Genomic DNA, 23,008 nt, shown 5'->3' with positions numbered 1-23,008 from the left:
GGAGGGGATGGGGGGGGGGGGTTAGCGGGGACAGATCCAGGTTGGGAAACTTCTGGTGATTTGGGGATGGAGCCTGGGGAGGACGGGATCTATGCCACTGTCCCGGCCGAGACCCGAGAGACGAGAGAGAGGGAGAGAGAGAGCCGGCTCGGGACGCCCCAGGACTCACCCAGGCAAGGAGGAGAGCAGCGGCTCCCACGGCGACCGGGGAACGACGACGGGCCGACATGCTGGCCGAGACGGGCGGGAGAGAAGCGACAGAGGCACAACGGGCTGCCCGCGACGACGCCCCGGACGGAGGAGAAGCGCGACGGGGGGGGCCGGCAGGAGTCACCCGACAGGGCTCGAGGGAGGCGGCCGGTTGGGGCGGAACCCCGTTGGAGGCTACGGAGTGGTGCGCAGCTTCGGGACGCGACCGCTCGCCGACAGCCTGGGGAGGTCTCGGGGCGGGCAGAGGCACTGGGGCGTGGCCGGCGGAAGCGGCTCGGTGTCTCTCCATGTAAAGGGGGTGGAGCAAGGAGGTGAGGGAGGTGCCGGGAGCCGAGGGGGTAATAAAGGTGGAGCGAGGAGAGACCAGGGAGGAGGTCTGGGACTGGCTAGGGACCTGTAGCATGGAGAGAGAGAGATCCGATGCGAGTCCCGTGTCACCGGTGAACCGGTGCTAAGGCCAGAAACCCAGGAACGGGTAAGAGTGGCAGTTGAGCCATTCTGCACACCCCGTCATCTGAGGTCCACCCTCCTGCTCCTACAGACGACTTCCCTTGGCTCCGGTCCTCGTAGGCACCTCGGTGGCAGTGTGCTCTGACCCAGGAGGGGCATGTCCAGAAGGGAGTTGACGGCCAGAGCCCAGGCCGCCCCTGCCACAGAGTCCACCCTCCAAAGCATCCATTTTATCCAGGGGAGCTGATCTCCATAGTCTGGACTTGAGCTTTATTTCTAAGGGATCCCCAGGTCACACCTGGAGGATGGCATCCCTACCTTCCTCTGATCCATAATTTGATTTCAGACCACCAGGTACAGTGTCAATGGTTAATAAATGCAAACTGTATCTTCACTTTTTAAAAGCGGTACAGTAACTTTCAGTTCGCAGTTACAGAACTCCAGTATCCCCTCCCTACGCGATGTATATTCACCATTTACTCTTTTGAAGCAAATACGAAGAGTTAAGAAGGGGGTGGGGAATAAAAAAAAGAGTGCAACACTAACACTGGCTATGCTTCTTCCCTTAATTATCGTGTTTCCTGCCACGTCCTTTATCTGCTTGGAGAATTTACGATGAACGCAGCAGGTTGTGAATGTTTAATAGGTTCTTTTGCAAGGAAGGAAAAGGTCAGCATTAACATAAAAATCTTCTTTAAGATTTGTGACACAAATGTTCCACCGCACCGAACAGGTGTCGTGGGGGGGGGGGAACAACCCTAAAATCCACCATGGGAGCCAAACTCGTAGGAGTCTTCTCCGTGTTTGGGGTGTTGAGGAAGCAGAGCCTGAATGCAACGCACGCGCTCTCCGGTGCAGCATCAACAAAAATGGAAAGGGACTTGGCTTTGTCAACGTGTCACTTGTTTGATGCGCCCTGTGTGATTTACTGTCATGTAGAGAATTGGCTCTCTATTAATAAAAGCTACATACTTCCTCATTGCGTGCTTCCCTCACCCACCTTCATTTTTTTTTTTAATCTTCCAGCTTCACTCTGACCAGGACAAAGGAGATGGTTCCCTCAAGTACATTCTGTCGGGAGATGGGGCCGGCACTCTGTTTATTATTGATGAGAAAACGGGTGACATTCATGCCACAAGAAGAATTGACAGGGAAGAGAAGGCTTTCTACACCCTACGTGCCCAGGCTATTAACAGAAGGACGCTGAGGCCCGTGGAGCCTGAATCCGAGTTCGTCATCAAAATCCATGACATCAACGACAATGAGCCCATGTTCCCAGAAGAAGTTTATACCGCAAGTGTTCCTGAAATGTCAATGGTTGGTAAGTATCACATTTATATGGGAAAGAAATGCTTTTCAGTGCAAAGATCTCCCACGGTCATATAGTCAGGGCAGGGATGCTAACCTGTGGAAAGACAGAGCAATAGTTTTGTGCTAACTTCTGCAGAGAACAGAATGTTCAAAACTGAAAGGGACCTCAAAGGTCTGATGGGCAGATAATGGGTTGGATCTAACCAGGTTTTCTGCTGGTGAAAAAGGGAGAAGGGTGTCTCCTTGGACCACCTGATAAACTCTTCTGAGGATCACAGGACCTGCATAGACAGAATAGGCATGTTGGACAGAGAGAAGAGAGATGAAATGAAAAAGCTGGCTGGATACAACCCTGTACGATGAACCAAATTAAGATGATGACCTGTTGTTTGGCCTTTTGCACTTCAGGCTGTGGGTGGAGGGAGGCAGTTTGACTCTTTGAATTCTCTCCCACAAAAAACCTCCCAGCATGTGGAAATTTAGCTTAGAGTCGCCTTCTGAACAGGCTATTTTTCTGTTTGCAGACATACCCTGTAACATACCATATAGAATAGATATATACATGTATGACATACCCATGAAGGCAGTTTGGGAACTGAAGTTGGTACAAAATATGGCTACCAGGGGCCAGTCTGGGATAGACCAAGGAGATCATATTGAACTAGTTTTGTGCCATCTAGACTGGCTTCCAATTTGTGCTCCCGCCAAGTACAAAGTGGTGATTTTGACCTAAATGTTTTGACTCAGCGTACATGAAGGACCTATTCCCCATACTGGGGCGTGGCCGGCGGAAGCGGCTCGGCGTCTCTCCATGTAAAGGGGGTGGAGCAAGGAGGTGAGGGAGGTGCCGGGAGCCGAGGGGGTAATAAAGGTGGAGCGAGGAGAGACCAGGGAGGAGGTCTGGGACTGGCTAGGGACCTGTAGCATGGAGAGAGAGAGATCCGATGCGAGTCCCGTGTCACCGGTGAACCGGTGCTAAGGCCAGAAACCCAGGAACGGGTAAGAGTGGCAGTTGAGCCATTCTGCACACCCCGTCATCTGAGGTCCACCCTCCTGCTCCTACAGACGACTTCCCTTGGCTCCGGTCCTCGTAGGCACCTCGGTGGCAGTGTGCTCTGACCCAGGAGGGGCATGTCCAGAAGGGAGTTGACGGCCAGAGCCCAGGCCGCCCCTGCCACAGAGTCCACCCTCCAAAGCATCCATTTTATCCAGGGGAGCTGATCTCCATAGTCTGGACTTGAGCTTTATTTCTAAGGGATCCCCAGGTCACACCTGGAGGATGGCATCCCTACCTTCCTCTGATCCATAATTTGATTTCAGACCACCAGGTACAGTGTCAATGGTTAATAAATGCAAACTGTATCTTCACTTTTTAAAAGCGGCACAGTAACTTTCCGTTCGCAGTTACAGAACTCCAGTATCCCCTCTCTACGCGATGTATATTCACCATTTACTCTTTTGAAGCAAATACGAAGAGTTAAGAAGGGGGTGGGGAATAAAAAAAAGAGTGCAACACTAACACTGGCTATGCTTCTTCCCTTAATTATCGTGTTTCCTGCCACGTCCTTTATCTGCTTAGAGAATTTACGATGAACGCAGCAGGTTGTGAATGTTTAATAGGTTCTTTTGCAAGGAAGGAAAAGGTCAGCATTAACATAAAAATCTTCTTTAAGATTTGTGACACAAATGTTCCCCCGCCCCGAACAGGTGTCGTGGGGGGGGGGGAACAACCCTAAAATCCACCATGGGAGCCAAACTCGTAGGAGTCTTCTCCGTGTTTGGGGTGTTGAGGAAGCAGAGCCTGAATGCAACGCACGCGCTCTCCGGTGCAGCATCAACAAAAATGGAAAGGGACTTGGCTTTGTCAACGTGTCACTTGTTTGATGCGCCCTGTGTGATTTACTGTCATGTAGAGAATTGGCTCTCTATTAATAAAAGCTACATACTTCCTCATTGCGTGCTTGCCTCACCCACCTTCTTCTTTTTTTTAATCTTCCAGCTTCACTCTGACCAGGACAAAGGAGATGGTTCCCTCAAGTACATTCTGTCGGGAGATGGGGCCGGCACTCTGTTTATTATTGATGAGAAAACGGGTGACATCCATGCCACGAGAAGAATTGACAGGGAAGAGAAGGCTTTCTACACCCTACGTGCCCAGGCTATTAACAGAAGGACGCTGAGGCCCGTGGAGCCTGAATCCGAGTTCGTCATCAAAATCCATGACATCAACGACAATGAGCCCATGTTCCCAGAAGAAGTTTATACCGCAAGTGTTCCTGAAATGTCAATGGTTGGTAAGTATCACATTTATATGGGAAAGAAATGCTTTTCAGTGCAAAGATCTCCCACGGTCATATAGTCAGGGCAGGGATGCTAACCTGTGGAAAGACAGAGCAATAGTTTTGTGCTAACTTCTGCAGAGAACAGAATGTTCAAAACTGAAAGGGACCTCAAAGGTCTGATGGGCAGATAATGGGTTGGATCTAACCAGGTTTTCTGCTGGTGAAAAAGGGAGAAGGGTGTCCCCTTGGACCACCTGATAAACTCTTCTGAGGATCACAGGACCTGCATAGACAGAATAGGCATGTTGGACAGAGAGAAGAGAGATGAAATGAAAAAGCTGGCTGGGTACAACCCTGTACGATGAACCAAATTAAGATGATGACCCGTTGTTTGGCCTTTTGCACTTCAGGCTGTGGGTGGATGGAGGCGGTTTGACTCTTTGAATTCTCTCCCACAAAAAACCTCCCAGCATGTGGAAATTTAGCTTAGAGTCGCCTTCTGAACAGGCTACTTTTCTGTTTGCAGACATACCCTGTAACATACCATATAGAATAGATATATACATGTATGACATACCCATGAAGGCAGTTTGGGAACTGAAGTTGGTACAAAATATGGCTACCAGGGGCCAGTCTGGGATAGACCAAGGAGATCATATTGAACTAGTTTTGTGCCATGTAGACTGGCTTCCAATTTGTGCTCCCGCCAAGTACAAGGTGGTGATTTTGACCTAAATGTTTGGACTCAGCGTACATGAAGGACCTATTCCCCAAGATTTCCCCCCCTTTCAAATGTTATTTAATGTTAAAGAGTGAGATTTTATATCCATTTTATTAAATATGTTCTGTTAAACTATATTGTGAACCACTTTGAGGACCACGTAAGCAGTCCTGAAATTAACTAAAAGAAGTAAAATTTGATGCCGGGACATTCAAAAACCAGACATTCTCACACACCCTTGTGGTCTGAAGTTGGACTCTCCAGGAAAAGCCTTTCCAAGCGATTTTGGTCAGCTGTTTAAACCGATAAACTGGCTGTGAGACATAACTCAAAACTGAGTGCAAATTCACCATGACGAAATAATTCCTAACAGATTAATCCACATAACGGAATCCTTCTCCACAGTCACAGTGGCTGTGAGACATAACTCAAAACTGAGTGCAAATTCACCATGACGAAATAATTCCTAACAGATTAATCCACATAACGGAATCCTTCTCCACAGTCACAGTGGACAACATGTGCAGAGCCAGAAAGTAATCAAATCAAAATGCCCCAAATATGTGCCAACTAGAAGGTGGTATTTCCCCTCCCCCTTCTGAGTAGGAGGAATACTTCTTCCTTACTTGCACAGGTTAGAACTAATTACTTCCTGAGTGTAAGAGCCATTGGCTGGGAAACATTCCCTTCCCAACAAAAGCAGAAAATGCTATTAGCTGTCTTAGGTAGAAGTCCAAGTTGTGCAGTATAAGCCATCTTGGCTGCATCACAAGATGAATGCTGCTGAATTCAACCTATCTCAACCAATGGAAGCATCAGAATTTAAAACCATGCAACAGAGCAGGTGGAAGCAGACAGGGTGCAGATTCTCTTCCTGGACCTAGAACCAAATGTATCAATCCATTGTGGACAGATCATCTCAGTGCAAACCCAACATCTTGTCATTCAGTCGTGAATGTTACCCACAGTTCCTATCCACACTGCACAATATCAATGATGATTATTTGTCAAGATAGCTAGGCTTTCTTGTGGGTTAACAGGAGACTTGAGCACACATGAGCCAACTTAAGTTTTAAAAGAAAATATTTATTTAAAACTATGGTCAAAAGAGAGAAACACAAAACCCAGCAACAAAACACTTCAGAGAGTACAACAAAATAATAAACACTAACTCAACTACCTGTGTTCTACAGTGCAGTTTTCAGGAAGCATAGGCCATAGGTCACAACGAGAAATGTGGCTTCACGTCGAGGTCTGCAAATACGAACCGCATACAGGAGTTCCCAGAATCTCCTAGGCTAAATTTCCCCCCAGCTAAGGTGTCAAAATATACTCTTTTTCCCTTTCAAATATCAGCTGCCCCCCCTTTATGGTCAAAACAGTTTTTTCCAGATAGAGTTAATTGGTAGGTCTGCCTGTCCTTAGAATCAGCACCTTAACAATAACAAACTGAAAACAGCTGCACTAGGAAGAAGGCTAACATAAAGTTACATCACTTAACCCTTCATAGGCACTTTTGCTTCACATGCCCCCTGAAAAGCTGAGAGTCATGGATTAAGCCATGGTCAAAGCTATTACACTCTTCATATGCAAAAGGAAATCCTAACATAACAATTTCACTACACATCATACTACTGTCATACATTCAGCTTGGCATCTTCATTCTCCTCCCCGTCGAGATAGGCTATCAGCCAGGACATTCTGACTCCCAGCGATATGGATCACCTGGAATTCAAGATCTTGCAAACTTAATGCCCATCTTAAATCCGGGCATTATTACCTTTCATCCTATGAATGAATGACAATGGATTATGATCGGTTTCTACTGTAAACTTAATCCCATTCAGATATGGCTTCAATTTTGAGAGAGCCCACACCAAGGCCAAGCCTTCCTTTTCTACAGTGGAATATGCTTGTTCCCGGGGTAGAAGCTTACGACTTATGTAAATGATGGGGTGAAATTTCCCATCATCACCCTTTTTGAAGAAGGGCCACCCCAAGACCCCTCTCCAAGGCACCTGTTCTTACCACGAAAGGCTTTTTGTAATCAGGGGGAATACTAATGGACCAAACACTCTTTTAATGCATTAAAAGCCTGTTGGCAATCAGGAGTCCACACCACATTATTGGGGGCTTTCTTTCTACACAAATCGGTCAGGGGAGAAGCAATTTACTGAACCCCTTGATGTATCTTCTATAAAAGTTTATTAGACCGATAAATGATTGTACTTCCTTTTTAGTACGAGGTTGAGGCCACTCCTTAATGCTAACAACTTTGGCTTCTTGAGGTTTCATACTTCTTGACCCCACTACATGTCCTAAATACACTACTTGATTACACCCCATTGACACTTAGCAGCCTTTATCATAAGTCCAGCCTGCTGTATCCTTTGTAGGACCTGACATATGTGCCCCAGATGTTCCCCCCATGAGCCACTATATATGGCAACATCATCCTGATAGGCCGTTGCAAAAGGCAAACCTCGCAAGACTTGATCCATAAGTCGTTGGAAGGTCTTGCTGGCCCCATTTAACCCAAAGAGCATTTTTACAAACTGATAATGGCCCAACAGAGATACAAACACAGTCTTATCTGAAGCCTCCTTGTTTAATGGAACTTGCCAATATCCGGAGGCCAAATCGAGGGTGCTGATATAGGCAGCTCCAGCCAACTCCTCTATTAAGGTCTCTACTCTTGGGGTGGGGTAAGGATCTACAGTGGTCAGTTTATTGAATTTTCTGTAGTCCACACAGAAACAATATTCAAGTGGTGCATCTTCCCTTATTTTCTTGTTTGGCATCATGACTATTGGGGCTCCCCACTCTGATTATGATTCTTTAATCACCCCCCACTTCAACATCTGTTGTATTTCGGCTGCAGCGACCTCCCTCATCAGGCCATCCAGGGGGTAGGGTCTGGACTTAATAGGAACCTGATCTCCTGTCTCTATATGATGCTCAATTTGATTAGTTTCACCAGGTTCGTTAGCAAATAGGGGCTGAAAACACCTCAGTACCTCCCTCAACTCTGCTAGTTGTTGCTCTGACAGGGATGGATCTATAGGTACCTCCTCCAATACTTCGCTCCCTTCATCCCCATTTAGCAACTCTGGCACATCCCACCACTGCCACCATGTCAAGATAGCTAGGCATTCTTGTGGGTTAACAGGAGACTTGAGCACACATGAGCCAACTTAAGTTTTAAAAGAAAATATTTATTTAAAACTATGGTCAAAAGAGAGAAACACAAAACCCAGCAACAAAACACTTCAGAGAGTACAACAAAATAATAAACACTAACTCAACTACCTGTGTTCTACAGTGCAGTTTTCAGGAAGCATAGGCCATAGGTCACAACGAGAAATGTGGCTTCATGTCGAGGTCTGCAAATACGAACCACATACAGGAGTTCCCAGAATCTCCTAGGCTAAATTTCCCTCCAGCTAAGGTGTCAAAATATACTCTTTTCCCCTTTCAAATATCAGCTGCCCCCACTTTATGGTCAAAACAGTTTTTCCAGATAGAGTTAATTGGTAGGTCTGCCTGTCCTTAGAATCATCACCTTAACAATAACAAACAGAAAACAGCTGCAGTAGGAAGAAGGCTAACATACGGTTACATCACTTAACCCTTCATAGGCACTTTTGCTTCACATGATCACACCTCAACAGGAGAATTGGTGGGGGGGCAAAGGATTTGACATTGCTGCAACACATAAAATCACCTCCGGGATGAAACTGAAGGTGATGTCATCATGTTGGATCTACACTCTAAACCATAGAGTTTTAGGGGAATCCTAGAACATCATGTCACATAATGGCATCTCTTCCAGTTCTGTTCTGGAAGTGATACTATGTGTTGGGATGATGCCAAATGCCCTCCCCCATTATCCCCCTGCTGCCGGTTGAGAGGAAATCTGGAATGGGGGCTCCAGGGAAGTTCTACAGCAGGGGTGGCCAAACTGTGGCTCAGGAGCCACATGCTACTCTTTCACACATATTGTGTGGCTCCCAGCCATTGTTCCCCTCCCTGGGTAGGCTTGAGAAGTGGGGGAGCAGAGAAAGAAAGCAACTTTAATTTTAAATGAATTCTCAAAGCCCCCCTTCAGCCTACAAATATCATTGGATAAATAAATATCATCATCAATATCTGTTTTTACCCCCTTTTATTTTCATTTGTGGCTGTCTCATTTAATGTTAATAAAAAGCAAATTTCCATATTTTCCAATAAAAATGTGTGTGTGATATTTGTACATTTCCTGCAGCTCTCAAACATCTGAAGTTTATTCTATGTGGCTCTTACGTTAAGCAAGTTTGCCCCACCCCGGTCTACAGAGAGGCCTGACCTGCCTAACATCGGTGCAATTTCCTATCAGTCTTAAATACACATGATAATAAATCAGTCTTCTGTTTTGGCCGGGGCTGGGCCCATGGTTAGTTGATCACTGGCCATGGCAGCTAGACTATGATGACCTCTGATAATAGCTCTCTATCTGCATTTGATACAATCATAACATGGTTTCATCTTCTCTCACAGGACAGCTTTAAGGCCCTTAAACATCTTACGAGCTGAACTCTCAGATCTTGTTATTAAGCTATACTTCCCCCCCCTCCTGATTTCAATTTGAAATTTAACTTGTTTAAAAGTGGATGGCTGAGATGGAACACTGGACATATCATCCAAGGTGCCATAATTTCTAGAGACGTCGGAAAGGGGGAGCAGGCATTTTAATACATCTTCCTTTAAGAAGATATGAAGGATAAATCCTCACATTAGGGTGTATGTTTTGGTTTTGCTGTTGACATTGTATCTGTTCTGTAGATCGATAAAAATACTGAGATCATAATTGGAAACAACAAGCCCCGTTTTCAACATCTTCCCTTGTCTGTTCGACCTCCAGCTAAATAAGAACAATTTAAGGAGGAAAAAACAAACAAACCCGTCATTGCACATGGATAGAAACAATCATAAATCAGCAGAGAACATATCTAGAAATAAGCTACTTCTGTGTTACCTAGAAAAGTGAAATATGGAATAAACGTATTCCGAGGCTCCCTGATTATTGAAAGGTGGGCAGGAGGTGTGCATCATTACAGAGGGTAGCCCTCCCTCCAGAGATCAGATGAAAACTATTTATGGGCTAGAAGTGTGAATAGTGGGAGTTCTTTGCCTCTTTTGACACCATTGAATTAGGCTTGGATTTAGAGAGAGAAATGACTATAAACACTTTGTGAATCCCCCGCTGAAATATACTTCCAGGATCCTAGCTCACTATTGTTCTCAGTATCAAGCTAGGTCGGTCGATGCCGGGCCTGGGACATAACACCCGTGAGACTGTTATTTACTAATAATGGTTCTGCTCCATCTGGCAAACTGCTTCATAGAAATAGCTCGCCAAGGGAAGAGTCTTTCATGCTGCCATTGTGTTGTTGTTTGATTGGTGTGCCACACACAGGGAATCCTAATGCTGAAGGAATGTGTTCTAGGCAAAAGAGCAGGTTGAGGAAGTCATGCTTAGCCCAACATGTGGTGTAGGGGTATCAGTGGTGGACTAGAAACCGGTTCATAATCCCTGCACTGCCATGGCAGCTCACTGATTGACCCTGGACCAGTCAGTCTCTTTCATCCACACAGGCAGGTATGAGGATAAAATGGAGGGGAGGAGAATCTTATCATCTTCTTTGGGTCTTGCTGGGTAGAACAATGGAATATAACGATCTAAATGAATAAACGCCGGTGTTTTGTTTTGTTTAGAAGAAGAAAAACCCAGACGTGAGTCCTATCTAGCATGACAGGATTGATTTGGAACAGCAAGCCAAACCATGACATTATTAACATCTCACAGCACCAGCTGCTTAGCTCGCTCTCAACGCATCTCCACACTCAACTGACGTCCTAAATATTAATCCACCATCTATGGAACAATCAGCGATTATCCTGGCGGTCTCAGGGCTGGATTAAAAGATCTGGAGGCTCTATTCTAAGCTCCCACTTGAGGATCTCCCTCCTCAAGGATAGAAGTGTCTCACAGTGCAGCACCATATATATATTTTTGTATCATTTATCTCCTGTAGCTGCCACCTGAAACCCCTGTCCTTCCTCTGTTCTCTGACTGAGCTACCTTTCTTCCCTTTGTCTATTCCTGCAGGCTCCCTGCAGCCGGGAGGAGGCTTTCTAGCCCGTGCACATCCTTTCTTTATGAACCGACTCCTCCACTGTTCTTTTAGTGTGTCCCTTCCATTCTTCCCTTCTGACCTATTTCTAGACCTTGCCTTTAATGTCTCTGTCCACCTTCTGTCTGCCTTGCATCTTCAGGGGTTCGCAGCGCATCCTATGAATGACACAGGCTCTGATTCTCTCAGCGTCTTTGATTGCTGTCATCCTCCCTTCCTAGTTGGTCGCTCGGCCTTCTAATCTCCGCCGCCCTCCTACCTGAGGGATATCAATGCAGCCTTCACAGAGGAGCGACCTCCCTCTGGGTCCGCAGGCAGTCGGCAACAGGTACCCTGCCATCCTTTTGAGGCCAGCATCCCTTTTGTCATTCTCTTCAGAAGTCCAACAAAATCTATTTATAGTGGCTATACTGCTTCCCTGATTCCCCAGGCTTTTCCATTCGCTCCGTCATTACTGCACCATGTCCTCTTTTTCCTATGGCCAGATCCATGAGAATTCCTTTCAATACAGCCCCCTTCATACTTCCTTCACTTTCCCCCCAAGTGGGCCTTTCAATAGCCTCTCCTTCTCACTCTAAATGTCAAAATAATCCCCCCTTTCCCCCCTCAGAATGATACAAAAGACCCCCTCAGAATGTGATGGGTATTCGTGGCTGATACGAAAGCTTGGCACAATAACATTTATATGTTTACTGCTGATTCCACCCCCACCCAATCGTTCCCATCCAGTAAAGGGGGGGGGCTAAGATGGCCAAAGGCATTTTGGTGTCTGAGGCAATTCCCCCACCCCCCCAAAAATGGTTAAATAGTAAATTTAAAATAATTGACAGATTTCTGTCCTTTTAACAATCCCTGAAATCTACTGCCTTAACCAGATTAAAGGTAGGAGCTGGGTCTGTCACATTCAGTATAACATCTTAGCTCCAAAAGTTGCAATTAAAGTAGGAAGAGCAGCTATATAGAGAGATTCCGACTATCTCCCCTGACCTGTTCATTACTCTGCCTTCTAAATTGCCCGCTGAAGAGAACATCCTAAACCCCCTTGCTTCTCCCTCCCTCCCTCCCTCCCTCTCTCTCTCTCTCTCTCTCTCTCTCTGAGTGTTCTTTTCCAACATGTACTTCAATGTTCCTAATCCACCTTTTTAACGCGTAATCTTAGCCACCTGATTCCCCCCCCCGCATTTTGATTTTTTAAAAACGGATTCTCTTAATTTGGATTCTGTGGCCCAAATGGTTTGTATACTGAAAGAGACAGTGCATCAAGCATGTAGCTCCCAGGACTTGAAGAGCTGCGGCTGCGTAAACCTGGACCTTGGATTGAATTAGAAAACAAATCAGTGTAATGTTTTTAGAACAAGTGCAATGTATGTATTAAGTAGGGCTGCCAAGTGGGGGCGGGGGGCGGGTAACCCCCCACTTTGGAGGCCCGATTTCCACCGCCATGGAATCGGGCCCCGGGGGGAACTCTGCCCCCCACAAATTGCAACAACCACGTCGATCATGTTGGGGACGTGGCCCCGATCGTCAGAGGGAAAACTATAGAGTTTTCCCTCCGACGATTGGGGCCACGGCCTCAACATGTCAATGTCGCACATCACTTCCGGTGACAGGCTGGCAGCAAACGTGTACTTCGTGCTCGCACACGTCCACCGACAGCTCCTGGAGCCCAGCGAGGCTCTCCCACCACCAAGGTAAATAGACTTGGCAACCCTAGTATTAGGGATTGTTCCAAATAATAAATGAGGGGGGGACTTACTGGGAGCAGCAGGGAGGCCCATCTGACATACAGTGATATGTCTATGTCATTGTCCATGTGACCCAGAAGGGATATCAGGGTGACACTCTGGTATTTGGGCAAAAACTCTATGGTAAATTTGGATTCTACCATAGAGTTTTTGCCCAAATACCAGAGCATCGCTCTGGCATTGCAGATGTGATGGTGTCACTTCCAGGTCACATGGGCAGAGACGTAGGCACGTAGTTGCACGTCTGCATTTTGGCTGGATCTCCTTTTTTGGGTAAGTTTCTCCCTTCCGGCCAGCTGATCAGTGGCAGAATGATGGGACCTGTCAGCAGGGGACCCCTGCCTCCACTGGGGGGTCTGGCAACCCTTGTGTCATTCCCAAGGGCAGCCCCATGTAAGGCACATTACAGTAATCTAGCCTCAAATTTACTGTAACAAGATTCAGCATGGTTAGATTGGCTAAGTCTAGATAACCTTCCTTTATGATGGGTCGGGTTTAAAAACAACACAGCGTTTTGCTGCCATGCACGCTTTTTTTCCCCTTCAAACAAAAGAACTTGAGTCAACAAGACCCCCAAATTCTCAGCTGTCTCCAACAAAGGGAAACTGACCCCATGAAGGGTGCACCACTTGGTATCGTACAAACTAGCAACCTCACCAACCAGCATCACCTCTGAAAAGTACTGGGTTCGCCGCATGGAGGACTCGGACGACGACATGCAGTTGCACACATTTATTGCGTACTTAACATAAAGACGAAAAACGGCCCCGCAAGGCCAACTATATACACCCCTGTCCCCGGGCCTCCCACTCCATTGGAGGGTTTGAATTTCCCGCCAAGAAGCCTATTGGTCAGCTAAGTGGGGGAACTAGGATCCTAGGTCCCATTGTCTTTCTGGAGCCAAGCTCCTGTCTTTCTTGTGGCCGCCATGTGGCAGGCTGCATACATAACAACCTCCATCTTTTTAAAAACTGAGTTTCAGCTATTTGACCCTCAGCCCCTGGACCATGACAGACAGACACCAGCCCAAAATAGGGATGGTTGCTTCTGGGACCATAAAAAGTTGTACGATTAGTATCACTTGCATACTGAGGACACCCTACTCCCAAGCTTTAGAGGATCTCATTCAGTGTTCTGTTTTGTTTTGTTTGCCATCAAGTCACAGCTGACTTCTGGCAACCCCATAGGGTTTTCAAGGCAAGAGATGTTCAGAGGTGGTTTGTCATTGCCTGGATCTGTGTCCCAGCCCTGGACTTCGTTGGTGATCTGCCATCCAATACTCACCAGGGCTGACCCTGCTTAGCTTCCAAACCTGACAAAATTGGGCTATCCTGATCTATCAAGGGCAGGGGAGTCTTAAAAGGTATGATTGAGCAATGTTCCCTCTAAGCTGTGTTAGTGTGCGCTAGCTCACAGTTTGTTAGCCTCTGGCTCACACCTTTTTTGTCTTAGCTCAGGAAGGATGGCTCTAGAGCAAACTAGTTGTTGCAGTAGCCAAATTGCTTGCTCACAACTTTAATGCCAGTAGCTCACAAAGTAGAATTTTTGCTCACAAGACTCCACAGCTTTGAGTGAGCATTGTTTGAGAGCACCAAAACCATCCATCTTGTTCATATGGCCAGAGAACTTTTCACAGCATGTTCTGGCACTGCTGTCTCATATACTGGGGGAGCGCACGATGGATGATCTTCTCAGTATATATGTGTACAGGATTTAGCCCCTCACGCCAGTCCAGGGATGAGAGGGAATCCTGTACTTTTCCAGTACATTAAACAACAAACCACGAGATGGTCTATACCCTCTCTGGTTTCAAAACCATGTGCCACCAGAACCTCTACAGAAGTTCCCCCCAACCTGAGATTAGAGGTTCAAACTTTCAGTTGGTATCTGGGACAGAACACATTAGCAACTCATTCCCAGAGATGCATACTTTTTACTCTTCAATAGTAGCGTATATGGTGAGCGTTTAGGCCACAAGATTTAGCCTTGGAATTCAGGTACAACATCAAAGACAATTTTAACAATCAGGAATCTTTATTTAGTACAGAGGTTAGCATAGACTACCAGAGTTTACAAAATAACAAACCTAAGGCGATTTGCCTTAACTACACAGTAAAAGATACATATTTACCAAGTTGACAAATATCCAAACAGTCCAAGGGATTTTGAAGGCAAAATCCATCTTTGCTCAACCTTGTGGTCCAATTCACAAAACCAGTCCTTTGTCCCTCACGGGCTGCATTTCAGGTGTAATAAAACAAGCAGATAGAGCAGGAACAGAGAGCAGAGGGCAGAGATCAGCAATCAGAGAGCTCTCTCTCTCATTGGGATCAAGCAATTAAACCCCAATTCCAGTCATGATCAGCTGTTGCCATCAGCCAACCAGGAGCAGACAGGGGATGTGCCCAATTTTTGGTTGTCATGGCTACATGTGGGGATAGGCTAGAAGTTTGGAGACCATGCCTGCAGTCAGGTGACCCAACTTCCAGCTTCTCCATGATGTACGTGGCATGGTCCATGTAGCCTTAAAGCAGGCGCCTTGAAGTCTAGCTCTTCCACTTAGAGGTGTGAAAGAATGGGTGGTTATATGGCATGGCTATTGAGGTTGTTCAGGCCATGTGGTCTGCCCTGGACCATTTGACCTGCACAGGAAACAGAGACATAGAATGTCGTCACAGGAGAAGGCATGAGACTTGTAGAAATCAATATTTCTATACAATATGGTTCACCATTTTGTCTGAAAAGGATGACAAATGTATAGTCTAGCCATGGTACGTACTGCCCCATACCCTGGTTTACAAGGGTATGTGTCCCCATGCACCGAAACTGAAAAACACACATGCTATCTCACTCAGGCAAAATAGCAATTGTGCATCACAAGATGATCGCAAGTAGCATTCTCTCTCACTGTGTGAGATGTTGAGTGACAAAAACGTAATGCCTGAAAAGGTCTTACATCTTTAAAGCTCTCCAAAAAGCCATTATTTTGAGCTATTGTTACCTAAGAACTTTTCACTGAAAATCCCAGGAAAAGAACCTGGAACTTTCTGCATACACAGCATATACACTATTACTAAGCTACAGAAACTTTACTATAGCTCACCAGTATGTTTCTGTCTGACCCCATAAGGACTGGTGGGGTGAATTTCCCTCATGCTCAGCTTTCCACCCTAACCTACACCTGGTATGCTCTTCCCAGGAAAACTGTGGCCCAGCCAGTGAGGAAGGTTAGGCAAAGAATGTGTAACTGGCCCAAGTTCATGCAGTGAGTTGATGCACAATGACAGGGATCCAAAGTCCTAGTGTGAAACTCTAACTACTACACCACACTGGCTTTCGTGAACATCAGTAAGCAGCCAAAACTAGGTGACTCATGTGAATTGTGAGAGTCACCTGGTGGTCCCCCCAGGACTTGACCCAGTGAGTCTTCCCTCAAAAACCAAAACAGCCCTGGAAAGGGACCTGCCCTCCACCTTTTACTAGCAGATACCAAGCCTGTTGTAGCTGGCTAGCAGCAGCCACTGAGGGCATCTATTTCTTAAAGCTACAGGAACTCCCTTTTATCACTTGGGTTTTTTTTTACCCCCTCCAACTTTTTGTAAGTTTTCAGATTTTTCTGCAAACCTGGGACATTTTTCAGGTTTGTTAAAGTTCTGTCTCGTCTGTTGAAGCGTCCAGTCTCCAGATTTAAGTATGCTCAGATTTGGCTGAACATAGCATATAAAAGGGGAAAAAAATATTAAAGATTGCTGCGTGACGGACCTTAGTAAAAGTCTAGCTTATTACTGAAAAAGAAGACAGAAAATAAATATTGTGCCATGCCATTTGTTTGGCTTCCTAAATGCTTCTGATATTCTCTCATGTGCTCTTCAAAAGATTGGATCTACAAAGTGTGGCACACGAGCACATCATTGAAGGGGATTAAAAATTGGCTGGCAAGAAATAAATGATGTTCTAAAAAGGAAACAGTCTAATATGCAGAAATGTAGCAGGCTGGGTAGCTCTGCAAGGGTGAATCGGGGCTCACTTTAATTTTACTTCAGAAGGCTGCACTGTTTTTAAACTGGCTAAATGTAGAGATGAAACAGAGGAGAAGGCCCTTCATGTATTCAAATTGATCAGAACGGATTAGTCTTCCAGCTGATTAGAGACTCGAGGTGGAAGCCAACGAAACTACAGGGAAGAACCGCCCATGCTTTTAACACAAGTCAAATTATTAATTATGAAGTGATTGAACAGACTGAGTCCCGTCTCCTGGTTTAATGAGTAGGCATTTTAGCTACATTAGATTAAACTGTGCCCATCCTGTGCCTGAAGCAAATACAGGAAGATATGCTCCAGGGTATGGCTGAACATTCGGTTTATCCAAATCTTAAAAAATACCCCCCAAAATACCTTACTGTTATTTTTTTGGTATTTTATATATATATATATATATACCAATATATCTGACTCCGAAAAAGCTGACTTTTTTGTTGTTTTGGCTTTCATTCGGGTACATTCAGTTATACCGAGAAGCTTCTGAGTTCACTCAACAGTTGTGCCACTACGACCACCATGGCAGTGGTGTGGAGGAGTAGGCATTTAAAGAGTGGTCTCTTTAAATGCCTCTCCCCCAGCATTGGAAGCAATAGAGGATGGGGGCACCTTCTCTGGAGGGCCATAGAATTGGACCTTGGTCCAATCTTTTTCAAACTTGGGAGGTTTTTTGAGGAGAGGCACCAGCAGCTATGCTGCAAATTTAGTGCCTCTACCTCGAAAAAACCCCAGCCCCTTGAGCCCCAGATACCCCCAGATCGATTCTCCATTATACCCTAGGGGCCCAATGGTCTCCATAGGGTATAGGCTCGGCTTGGATGTCTCTTTGAAAGAATTAGACAACTTCTAGCCTATTGTGCCCTCCATGACAGCCTCCATGTGACCCAATGTGACTTAGTGGTTAAAGGGTTAGATCAGAACCTCAGATAACGGGATTTGAGTTCCTCAGTCTGCCATGGAAGCTTGTCGGGTTTCTCTGACCATGTCACACACTCTCAGCCTAACCCACCTCATTGGATTGGTGTGTGTGTGTTTGTGTGTGTATTCAGAGTCAGTATATTACACAATACTTGATGATGGGGACAACTAGCAGTGAAAGACCCATCATGCTTTGCCTGCAATCCCTGTTGTCTGTGGGTTGGCCTTGTATATGACAATGTTGGATTAGATTCAGGATTTTGGTCTGCAGGTGCAATACAGTTTTTTCATCTTTTACAATTCACATATGAATCTGAAGTCTCGTATCACATCTGAAATCTTGTCTCAAATTGGCATTGTTTCATTTTATTTGTTTTTTTAGAAACAACAAGATCATCAACAGCAGCAGCAACAGTACAGCAAGGTGGTGATATTCCCTAAGTGCCAGGATTCTGGTCATGATTCCGAACATGGAACCAATGCTTTAGGAATTGATAATCCTTTGGGCACCTTTAGAATTTTAAGAAAGGAGCTGGGATCAATCTTGTTCATATGGAAAATATAATAGGGATACGAGGTTTTTTTGCATTCTCATTTTTGTTGCTTCTGTGTTCCTACTGCTTGAAGGTTCCCCCCCTTTTATGCATGTGTTTTGCTCCCTCTGGTGGTCAATTCGAAATTACTTCAGTGTATGTCTGGCATAAATACCTACAGTTTAAATCTGCAGTGATACATGCCAGATAGACAGAGATGTAATATTGAATTGACCACTAGAGGGAGTAAAACACGTGTGGAAAAGGGGAAAAAAGCAATAGGGGCACACAGTGTATGTCTACAGTTTAAATCTGCAGGGATACATGCCAGATAGACAGTGATGTAATATTGAATTGACCACTAGAGGGAGTAAAACACGTGTGGAAAAGGGGAAAAAAGCAATAGGGGCACAAAAGCAAAAGAGAGAGAGAGGGAGACAGACAGAGAGACAGAGAGACAGAGAGAGAGGGAGAAAGAGAGAGAGAGCGCTGAAAAGCCCACAGCCGGCTTCACTGAGTGCAAGCAGGTAGTAAGGAGTAATGTTACCACATTACAACATCCACTTGTGAAGCACTGTTACATCCATGCAGAAATCTTCCATAGGAATAACAACATCAAGGAGTAATCAACATTGGTAAAGTGGCTATTCCACTTGAAAATATTCAAGCTGACTTCTTTGAACAGAGGCTTGGATCTTAACCCTTTGCTACCGCAGGGTCCTCCCTCACAGAGCAGGTCCTCCATTGTGGAAGTGGTGCACATTGCAGAGTGCATCCCACCGGCACTGGGTGCCTTCCACCCAGCATCTTGTGATGCACTGGAAGTGACTCATGCTAGAGGAATGCACTCTGCAACAGAGGACCTATCGTGGAAATGGAAGAAAGGGTTAGGGCCCCAGCCATAACATGCAGGAGACTTTTGTAATATCCTTTTTTTTTTAATTACGACCATTTAAAACTCAAATGAAACACTCAAGTTTCCCCCCAAAGCCTTTTGGAACAACGGTGCTTTCAAATAATCCTGGGAGTCCTGTATCAACAGTGTCAAATATACCTTTTGGGCAGGGTCGCCAGATCTCTATAGCCACCGTCCAAGGTGAGGAGATAGAGTTTCCAGCTTCAGGTTGGGAGACTCCTGGAGATTTGTGGGTGGAGCCTAGGGAGTGGAGGGATCTCAAATGGGTACGACGCCATTGAGTCCACCCTCCAAAGCATCCATTTTCTCCTAGGGAATTGATCTCTTTAGTCTCTCTGTAGTGGCTCAAGAGGTTAAGACGCTGAACTGCAGGCTGTGGACGGTCAGTAGTTCAGCAGTTCGAGACCCGAGTGTGCCGCATGATGGAGCAAGCTCCCATCTCTAGTTCCAGCTCCTGCCAACCTAGCAGTTCGAAAGCAAGAAATTGCAAGTAGATAAATAGGTACCACTTTGGTGGGAAGGTAACAACGTTCCGTGCACCTTGGTGTTTAGTCATGCCAGCCACATGACCACAGAAACGTCTTCGGACAGTGCTGGCTCTTCGGCTTTGAAACGGAGATGAGCACCGCAACCCTAGAGTCGGATTCGACTGGCTTTCAAGCAAGGGAACCTTTACCTTTACCTTTTAGTTGACCTCTAATTCCGGGGGATCTCCAGGTTCCACCTCGAGGCTGGCATCCCTACTCCTGGGACAGAGAGTCCCACAAATTACCAACAGCCTTGCCCTGATTATTGGGAAAGGGCAACAGGAGATACTGGTCCACTTATCCTAGCTAGGATGCTTTGTAACTTCAGGTCCTTTGCAAATGCAATCTTTCTTCCGTGTAATGCGCTTGGAAAACCATGGTGCATGCAGTATTCGGTTCCACTGCGCGGGAGGGGAGATGCCTATCAGCATGAATATAATAACTTCACATTTGTGCCTGTTAATTCAATCTGCTCATTAGAATTCCTACCATCTAAACCAAAATAGATTGTAACACGGAGGACATATCTGGGGAGTTCTGCTCCCATTTAAAATTCATTTGGATTAAACTCAAAGGTCTAGTTCAGTTAAGGATTCAGAGACATGTAGGCATGATCCACTTGTTATTTGATAGCAGCCTCGGAAGACTCTGAATCCTTAGATTTTGTGATTTTGTTGAAGAAACCCGAAGAATGGTTCTACATCACAATAAGTAAAACAAAGACACGAGGAGACCATCAAGCTGGCACTGGAGTGGGATTTTCTCTAAGTAATAAAATCCCGTTAAAGTAGAAATCAAATTGTCATGGAGAAAGGTTTCAATTTAGCCCTCTGCCTAGCATTGCTAACCTCCAGGTGGCACCTGGAGATCCCCTGCTATTACAAGTACAATACCTCCCTGACCTTGCTTCTCTTCTGGCTCAGTCAGTCTGTGAATGTCCAGGGGCATAAGCCCTTGAGTGCACCAAAGGCCAAGAGCCAAAGACCTCTGAGCCTAGAGCTTGGAGGAAGGTCTGCTAGGAGAGAGAGGAAGACCTGCCCAGTCCTTGGAAGACTCCCCTGCCCCCTTTGACTTGTTTATTGTATTGTAATTTTCTTTTTGATATGGTAATTTTTCTCGCTCTCCCCAAATACTGGAACTTGAGGGCATCCAATGAAACTGATGGGCAGTAGTCCAGGATGGACAAAAGGACAAAAGGAAATACTGCTTTACACAGAGGGTGATTAAAATGTGGAGCTCACTGCCAGAGGATGTAGTGATGGCCACAGGAATGAACAGCTTGAAAGGGGGATTAGATAGATTCATGGAAGATAAGTCTATCAATGGCTACCAGCCATGGTGACTGGGGGGAACCTCCATATTCAGAGGCACTAATTCTCTGTGTCCCAGAGCTAGGAGGCAACATCAAGGGAAGGCTTCAGCCTCCATATGCTGTTGTGGGCTGTCTAGAGGAACTGGTTGGTCACTGTGTGAGACAGGATGCTGGACTAGATGGACTATTGATTTGATCCTGCAGGACTCTTCTTCTGTTCTTCTGTTCTTAAGCCTCTTTGGCTTCCCACTGAGAAGAAAAGCAGGCTACAAATAAGTAAATAAGTAACAACCCCCAAATATTGACCACTTTTGGCTCATCTCCGTCATTCCATGCTTTGTAATACCACAGAGCAGATGCTGTACTTTAGGAACTATGACTTTGATTGAGCATCACCTAAAGACTGATTCTCGCATTTGTATTCAAGTATGCCCACCTGAGTACAAAGTACATGCAGGTAACCCATCCAGTGTGGGAGACACAGTACCTGGAGAACTTCTGGTTTGGGTTGGGGTTTTTTGGATAATGTTGGACTAAATTAATTTGCTGAAACCTGTGACTGTAATGGATGCATTTTTCCCCTACTAGTAAGGCACATGGGACATACAGGGAAGGGATGATTAATGAAATGCAAATATTGTATGAACATTAATTTAAAAAAGAACTAGCAAACCATTTTTTTTTTGCTTTTTAAAAAGTAAGAGGCCCGCATAGTTTCTAAATGTATACTTAGTATATCTAGTACATATTTCTAGGATGTACTTAAATCTTACAGAACAAGAGTTCAGTAGCACCTTAAAGACTATCAAATTTTGTGGCAGGATATGAGCTTCGGTGCATCACTGTTCGCTTCTTTAGATACAGCTAGAATGTGAGTCTATCTGTGTCAGCTAGCTGCCATGCTTTCTTTTTTTTCTTTTGTCCATGACTTTTGCGCAGCCACACATGCTTGTATTGCTTAGCTACCGTGGGTAACATAAGGAAGGAGCTCTTTTCCCCATGCAAACTGGTTCAGCCAGACAGCGTTATCAGTATAACCTTGATGGGAAGGGAGGGCTTGGATTCCACTACAGGTGTGAATATTTCTGCTCTCAAGGGATTGGGGTGAGTCTCCCATTAATGATGTAATATCCCGCCGGGAGGATTCCCGCGCACTTGGATTTCATTTGCTTAGCTAGATGCAGCATCAGAGTACATGTATGGAGCCCCTTGCACTAATCGTTATTCCTGACAATGTACCTGTTATCACTTCGCAACAGACCAGTATTCCAATAAAACATAGCCTTTTCAGGAGAGTGTGTTTGGACCTGCTTGCTGTTGACCCTGACAATCTGTCCTTATATCTTGGAGGGTGGAGTGATTTCAGATGCCAAATGGTATTAGCAGGTGAATGGCAATAGCAGGTGTGATTGGATTAGGTGTAGGGATGGGCCATGGAGAGCCACAGTCAGCAGACAGGAGGGCGTAAAATCCCCCCTAAGAGGCATTCCACTCCCAGATTTCTGCTGTCTTGAAGCCATTTAACCCCCCCATATCTGCTCCCTGCTGCTTGGGTGGGGGAGCAGAAGCACAGGGTTTAAACGGTTCCCAGTAGGGTTGGGCATGAACCGGGAAAATTGTGGTTTGTGGTTCATTTGATTACACAAACAATTAACTTTCACAAACTTTTCCCATTTCCCGAACCGGTTCATGGTTCATTTGATACATGAGTTTGGGAGGTGGTAACAGCCTCCTCATAATTTAGTAATGCCAAACTCACAGGGCATCTTCAGGAGGCTCTCCTCCACCCACCCTCCGAGTTTGGCAAAGATTGGATTTGGGATGTCTGAGTTATAGCCCCCCAATGCAGGTGCCCCCAGGAAAGCTCAGCTC

At 45.6% G+C, this 23,008-nt stretch overlaps 1 protein-coding gene across 1 annotated transcript in view; it reads left to right on the top strand.

The window, feature by feature from the left end:
• The first annotated feature begins 66 nt into the window (after window positions 1-66).
• LOC107111230 (cadherin-10-like) overlaps window positions 67-23,008 on the top strand; it is an 82,657-nt gene continuing 59,715 nt past the window's right edge. The window contains exons 1-3 of the mRNA XM_015412173.1: window positions 67-360; window positions 1,687-1,981; window positions 3,885-4,265. Of these exons, the coding sequence (XP_015267659.1) occupies window positions 67-360; window positions 1,687-1,981; window positions 3,885-4,265 (970 nt within the window). The remainder of the gene's footprint in view (window positions 361-1,686; window positions 1,982-3,884; window positions 4,266-23,008) is intronic.

Source organism: Gekko japonicus, unplaced genomic scaffold, assembly GCF_001447785.1.
Source record: "Gekko japonicus isolate JY-2015 unplaced genomic scaffold, Gekko_japonicus_V1.1 scaffold2320, whole genome shotgun sequence".
NCBI lineage: Eukaryota > Metazoa > Chordata > Lepidosauria > Squamata > Gekkonidae > Gekko > Gekko japonicus.
This window is presented reverse-complemented; position numbering and strand designations above follow the sequence as displayed.